A 6,497-nucleotide genomic window follows, 5' to 3' on the forward strand; every position below is an offset into this window, starting at 1 on the left:
GGCGGAGCCTGCACCCCACGACACTGTTCTGCGTTAAGAGAAAGGAGGGAAATAACATCCTTACGGAGAGTATACCAGCCGCTGCCTTTGATCGAATGCGGTTTCTTGATCACGAATTCCGCTGCCTTATTGGTGCGCTAAGCCCGGTGGAGATGCTTCGCGTGCGGATAATATCAGATCGCTTTGAAAGCCGTCGCATACTCGAACCCTTTAAAAGCTTCCCGTACATCCCACACACGGAGAGCCACACGACGTACTGCGTCGATTACACTGCCGAAGCCATGGCACTTCTGACAGCAGACAACAATAACAACAACACAAACAACAGGATGATTGACGGGGATGAGAACATTCAGCGTAAGGTGACACCGTGGTGGAATGGCTTGGTGTACAATGAACTCCACCCGCGGGCACTAAAGCAAGAAAAGCGGCAACCGCTCATTGTGTTAAGTTCCTTACTCCAAAACCCTGTCAATGTCGCTGGCCTCTTCCGCTGCGGCGAAATCTTCGCAATTGAGAAGGTTGTCGTTTCAGACCAGGCCGTCTTTGCGCATCCGCATTTCGTGGCCGCCGCGCGCAGTGCTGAACTGTGGATGCCGTGGGATGCAGTAATGGCAAAGAATCTGCCGGAATATTTGGGTTCCCTGCGGCAAGACGGATACACACTTATTGGCATTGAGCAGACGGCTGGAAGCGTGTCTATCGCTTCGTATCGCTTCCCTGAGCGCGCTGCCATTCTCCTTGGCGCGGAAGGACACGGCGTGCCAGCGGAGCTGCTGCCCGTACTGGATGTGTGCGTGGAAATTCCTCAATTTGGATTGATTCGTTCGCTTAATGTACACGTCACTGGTGCCCTGGTGATGTACGAGTACACCCGTCAGCACCTTATGGAGAATAAATAGATCATGTAAAAGTAAATAAAAAAGATTTTTAATTTTTTAAAAATAAACTTGCTTTTGTGTGTGTGTGTGTGTTTATTTGTGGGTGCCTCGGTCCGTGATGTCTTCCTTAACCTTCCTTGCTGCGTGTTCTGTTTTTCCTTTATTGCGATCTCTCTAAACCGATGCGGTTTTGGTCTTTGTTTTTTATTGTTGTGTACATGCGGTGTGTGCGGGTGTGTAGTATCGCGGATGCAGGACGAGGCGGTACGGGCGGCGCTGGAGAGCGGCGTGTGGCGCGAGAAGAAGGACCCGAAATCCGGCAAGACGTACTACGTCAATGTTCAGACACGTGTCTCTGTTTGGAACCTTGCGAAGGAGCTTGCCAGGTTGCAGCAACAGCAGAAATCCACGGAGGAGATGGAGTTGAGGAAGCAGAAGAAACTGCAGAGCCTAGCCGAAGAGCGGCAGGCGCAGGCGAAAAAGTGGCAGGAGGAGGAGGAGACGCTGATGCAACGCATGGCTGAGCTGGAGCGGGAGAAGGCAAGGCTCGAGAGCGAGATCACAATCCTGCAGGGGCCGACAGAGGTGGAAGCAGCGTCTTTGCAGGAGGAGCAAAGCCGGCTACTTGATGCGAAGCAGAGCCTTGAGTTGATTGTATCGGAAGAACTGCGAAAGCGGAGGGAAAGTGCGGCGGAGTTGCAGCAGCTTCAGGCCCGTCTGGAGGCATTGCGACAGGAGCGACAGGAGGAGCTGGGAATGTTTGAGTCGCTGAGGAAACGCCTGGAGCAGCTTCGTCAGGAACATGCAGAGGCACTGGGGGATTTGCAGCGCGAGGAGGCGGTTGAGGAGTCGTTGCGGGAGGAACTTCAGCGTGAGGAGCGTCAATTAGAGGACGCCTTGCATGAGGAAGTGCGTCTCAAGGAGCTCCTGAAGATGCGGGAGGATGAAGTAGACCACATGAAGGCGGAGTTAAAGGCTGTTTGCCAGCGTAAAGCGGAGCTGCAGCAGCAACACCAGCGACTTGTGGAGGAAGTGGCCGAGAGTGCGATGGGTGCAGCTGAAGACACGCTGCAGGAGCCACCGTCATCGTCATCTCTGCTGCTTTCGCACCTGCAGCGTGAGGTGGCGAACCGAAAGAAGAGCCTGCGGCATTTAATGCAGCAGCAACGGCTTGCGAAGGAGGCGGAGTGGATGGAGGCGGAGAGCGCCGAGTTGAGACGCTTTACGGCCCTGGCAGAGCGCGAGGCCCAACGACTAGCGCAGTTTTCACGGGAGTTGAGCGATCAAGTGCGGGCGGTAACACCGTTGTTGGAGGCAGTCAAACATGACGTGCAGCAGCTGGAGGAGGAAATGGAGGAGTTGAGATAGTCACGCAACGCCTGGTGGTGCTTGACGGCCTGTCCGTTTTTTTTCCTTTTTTTCTTTTTTTACTGTTTGTGTTGGAGGGGGTTTTTCTTCCGCCATCTCCCTGTCTATCTGTCTGTGTCTTTTTCATGTGCGTTTCCGAGGGAGCGGACTCAACTTTCTCTTTCTTACAACTGCGTGTCTTCCCGTCCATGCACCCGTTATTTATTATTTTCACTTCTGTTATTTGCTTCGGGAGGTTCGGTCTCACAAGGGAAAGGGACGGGCACGAGGGAAAAACGTTTGCATCCGATTGTTGTAAGTTATCCCTTGTTTCTTTTTACCGTGTTTTTTTTATACGTTGATTTATCTTTTGTGTGTGTCGTGCTGAGAAATGCGTCGTTCGGCTTTTTCAACAGGCGTTGTGCCTGCGATTGCGGCAATTTTGTCTCCAGCAGCCCTGCAGGCTTCTCGCAGAGGTGGGCTTGTGATGCACACGCCAAAGTCGGATATTGTGTTGGGCCGCTTCAGTTTTATGGATCAGTACAACGAGTTTCGTAACCGCTCCGGTAGAGCCCCCGACTACTACGTGGAAAAGTACCGAGACACGTATTGGCGCGTGGACGAGTACATACGCCGAGCAGAGCACTACATCCAATCACAAGGATTTTTTTATCTGCCGACATTAGAGTTTCCGTGGTACAGGGGCTGCTTGCCACTCTTCTCATCGTACCAGATTCGTTTGCATTATGGTCGCCATCATCGTGGCTATGTAGAGAAGCTGAATCAGCTGATTGAGGGCACGCCGTTGTACGGATCTAACCTGGATGAGATCATCCTCCGCACACACGATGATGTGATGCTCACTGGCGTTTACAACAATGCCGCCCAGCACTACAATCACTGTTTCTTCTGGAAGTGCATTCAACCCTACGGCAGTAACATTCCTCCTGACCTGAAGGCAGCTGTTGAAAAACAGTATGGCTCCGTGGAGGAGTTTGAGAGGATCTTCACGGATGCTGCGCTGAATCTGTTTGGTAGTGGCTGGGTTTATTGGGTTTACGACACCCGTTTGGGTCAATTTGATATACTTTCACTGTCGAACGCGGGATGCCCGCTGACGAATACGCATGTTGTGCCGCTGCTGTGCGTCGATGTGTGGGAGCACACGTATTACGTGGACTATGAAAATAACCGCGCCGCATTTCTTGCCAAGTACTTTAATGTGGTGGACTGGCACTGGGCAGAGCGCCACTGGAAACGGGCGACAGGGCAGGAGTACTACGAGATGAAGTTCTGGTAGGACCTTCTTGCAGTGGAAGGAGGGAAGGAAGTAAAAAAGAGAAACCACACAAATACACCAAATAAACAACAGCAACAACCGTATATAAAAAGAGTCGTTTTGCTTCTGTTTCTCTTATTTGTGTGTGCGTGTGTTTCTTGTAAATTATATATATGTGGATATGTTTGGGGTTTTAAGAAGATGGAGAAGAGAAGGAAAAGGGTTCGTATTTGTCCGCATGCGCATCAGGGCACTGCAGCGATGGCTAGTAGATCGATGTTTTCTGATGTTATAATAGGGATGGGGGGCGGGGTAGTAGTTAGCGGAAATGTGTGCTGTTGAATTGGGAGGGGAAGGGGGGTGTATAATTTGGGTAATGTGGAGGGGATAACGAAATGCGGGGATTCAGGGATTATGGGGGGTTAATGTGGAGACGTTTTTGTACATACCTTTTTGGCGGAATGCCGTTTGTTGAAGAGTGATAGAAGGCTGCTGCTTCTGCAGGTGTTTTTTTTTTTTTTTGCTGTTGTGCATCTGCGGTACGAGTGTGGAGTGATTGTAGTGGAGAATGCAAGAGGAGCAGCCGAGTAGTGAGCGAGAGAGAGAGAGAGAGAAAGGGCGGGTGAACGTCAACGAGTTGTTCACTTCACTCCTGACAGATTGTCATGGACGAGTTTCTGGCCTGCATGTCTGCATTTGTCTTTGCTTGGGCTTTTGCGTGAAGTGATGTTTGAGTACGCAAAGCCCTCGTGGTTTTTCCCCCCTTTTTGGGTGTCACATGCTTACAGGAGGGGGGACTTCTTCGAAGTCATTTTACCACTTGCCATTGCTGCTGCTGCTTTTTTTTTTTTTAACCCTCGTGAGAGAGGGAGAGAAGGGAAAGGGAACAGATATCTCAACAGTTGAGGAGGAACACACGTAGAAACCTGGAAGAATGATGCGCCGTAGTTGTTTTTTGCTTAGTGCCGGCATGGTGGAGTACCACGAGTGGCACCTCCATGAGCCACTCCTGCAGAACTACGAGGGCTGGCGCATTCTAGACAACCCACGCTACGAGAGTAAGTCTGAAGCGTACATCTACGACTTTATTGGTAGTGTCCGCCACCTTGACCCCATCATTGACGATCCACGGCTCACACACAAACAACGCGTTTGCCGACTTTACAGGTGGGCACTTAAAGAGCTACAGATGTGGCTTGTGCAGCTGAATGCACACAAGTTTAATCTTGCCTACAAGGTAGTGCGCCGGCGATTTGAAATGTATCGCTACGTCACGGATCCTGCCATGTGTGACATGATGGTGCGTGAAACTCAGAAATACTTGCGTGAAAACGCGAATTTCTACTTTCTCCGTCGCAACAATACCTCGCCGTGGTCGACGCATACCCTTGCGAACCCCATGTTTCACCCCGACGGGTCGCAGGTGTACGACCACTGGACACACCCGGAGGTGATGTGGTATGACGACGCAAAGCTGCATCGCTGGACGGGTCATCACCCAATGTACGCCGGGGCAGGAGAGATGTCCGATCGCTTTGGAGACATGGATGTCTCGCCACATCTTCGTATTTTTACTATCGCCATCTTTGGTTGCATTTCACTGTGGTCTATTTGTAGTTTCCTTGCTGTATTTGATCGCGATGTTGACCCACACTTTGAGAAGTGGTGTGAGTCGTTTGACGACAATCTGAAGGGTGCTCTCTACGCGGCGGAGCGAAACTCACGTAGCAGGACCTCGATGTTGGGGTGGGACTGGGACCGCATCATGGGAAAAGTACAGCATCAGAGTGGCTATCATTTGTACAACGTGCAAAGATTTCAGTAAGGGATGCTAATGGATGGTGTAGAGATGGTGTGCAGTTGTATTTCTCGTTTTATTGAATGTAGTAGGAGTAGCAATGATGGTGGTGTTTGTTGTGGTGGTTGAGGGTCGGTGGGGATTTGTAGAGTGAAAGGGGCTATGGTATTGGGGGGGGGGGGGGGATTTTTTTTTTTTCTTCTTTCTTTTGGCAGTCGACATGCTTGGAAAGCGGCGGGCGGTGCAATTGTGTGTATATGTATGTCTGTGGAGGAGGGTAGCATTAGTAGTGGTATTGTTCGTAGTAGTACTAGATGTGATGTAAGGAGCGTTTTGTGTGCCCTCGGTGAAGGCATGGATGCACGGAGTTGTGCCTGTGTGTGTTTGTGTGTTTGTGGTGATTCTTTGCATGAGTTGCACCTTGGCTGATATTGTTTGTTTATTGACTGCGGTGCAATTTTTGTGGAATCGTCTTTTTTTTCTTCTTTTTATTTTTATATAATTTTATCTGCTGGTTTTTGCTGTGCGTTGGGTGCTGCGTGAGTGATTTGCGCGGAGAAGGCACCGGTCCACAAAGGAGCACGTGGCGTATTCAGGAAGGGAGTTTTGTTTTGCGTGTCGATCCGGCGCGGTTCCTCCTTGAGGGTATGGTCTCTTTGATTTCACTGTCGATGGACATGGATGACCAGAGTGCGCTCTCGCTTGTCAACGAGTTGGAGAACGCGGTGATGCGGCTGCACGACGAGAGCATCGACCGGCAGAGCAGCAACAGCACCTCCAGGGCAGAATACCAGCGACTGATGGATAGCCACACAAAACGTGCGGCGGTCATGGAGGAGTACCGGCTGATGGTGGAGCGCCGGAGGAGACAGTGCCAGCAGCAGCCCGCCCAGTGTGTGGAGGCTGCAGAGGCCGACGGTATTATTTTGAGCGAAGGCCAAATTGTGAACGAGGCGGCAGTGTCCGACAGGAAGGCGCCCAAGACGGGGGCTCATCCCGCCGGTGAAATTTCCGTGACATCTCCCACCGCCAGCATCATCGCCACTGCTGCCAGTGTGACCTCTTCTCTTCGTAGTAGTTCATTCAAATGGAAACGGCCGCGGGGCGCTTTTACTGGCAGCACGGCGAGTTCAGCGGCGAAACAGCGTGCAAAAGTAAACTCCGCGCCAAGCACCCCGCGAGGAGGCGAAAA

General features: G+C 51.4%; 5 protein-coding genes across 5 annotated transcripts, besides 3 other annotated features; all 5 read left to right on the top strand.

The window, feature by feature from the left end:
- Tc00.1047053506819.10 (hypothetical protein, conserved) lies at positions 1-902 on the top strand (the record flags this gene model as incomplete). The annotated part of the gene is made up of 1 exon (XM_799601.1): positions 1-902. A coding segment is annotated over one exon (902 nt), but the record flags the coding sequence as incomplete, so codon positions are not given.
- Positions 1-6,497: a sequence feature (heterozygous, non-Esmeraldo-like haplotype).
- Positions 915-949: a sequence feature (AT_rich).
- Tc00.1047053506819.20 (uncharacterized protein) lies at positions 1,131-2,249 on the top strand (the record flags this gene model as incomplete). Its single annotated transcript, XM_799602.1, has 1 exon — positions 1,131-2,249. The coding sequence occupies one exon, from the start codon at positions 1,131-1,133 to the stop codon at positions 2,247-2,249; it is 1,119 nt and encodes a 372-aa protein (XP_804695.1).
- On the top strand, positions 2,620-3,528 carry Tc00.1047053506819.30 (superoxide dismutase, putative; the record flags this gene model as incomplete). The annotated part of the gene is made up of 1 exon (XM_799603.1): positions 2,620-3,528. One exon carries the CDS (start codon positions 2,620-2,622, stop codon positions 3,526-3,528), a length of 909 nt encoding a protein of 302 aa, XP_804696.1.
- On the top strand, positions 4,442-5,332 carry Tc00.1047053506819.40 (hypothetical protein, conserved; the record flags this gene model as incomplete). The annotated part of the gene is made up of 1 exon (XM_799604.1): positions 4,442-5,332. The coding sequence occupies one exon, from the start codon at positions 4,442-4,444 to the stop codon at positions 5,330-5,332; it is 891 nt and encodes a 296-aa protein (XP_804697.1).
- Positions 5,791-5,813: a sequence feature (AT_rich).
- Tc00.1047053506819.49 (hypothetical protein, conserved) lies at positions 5,953-6,497 on the top strand (the record flags this gene model as incomplete). The annotated part of the gene is made up of 1 exon (XM_799605.1): positions 5,953-6,497. A coding segment is annotated over one exon (545 nt), but the record flags the coding sequence as incomplete, so codon positions are not given.

This window comes from Trypanosoma cruzi, genomic scaffold (genome assembly GCF_000209065.1).
Source record: "Trypanosoma cruzi strain CL Brener 1047053516749 genomic scaffold, whole genome shotgun sequence".
In the NCBI taxonomy this organism is placed as follows: Eukaryota; Euglenozoa; class Kinetoplastea; order Trypanosomatida; family Trypanosomatidae; genus Trypanosoma; species Trypanosoma cruzi.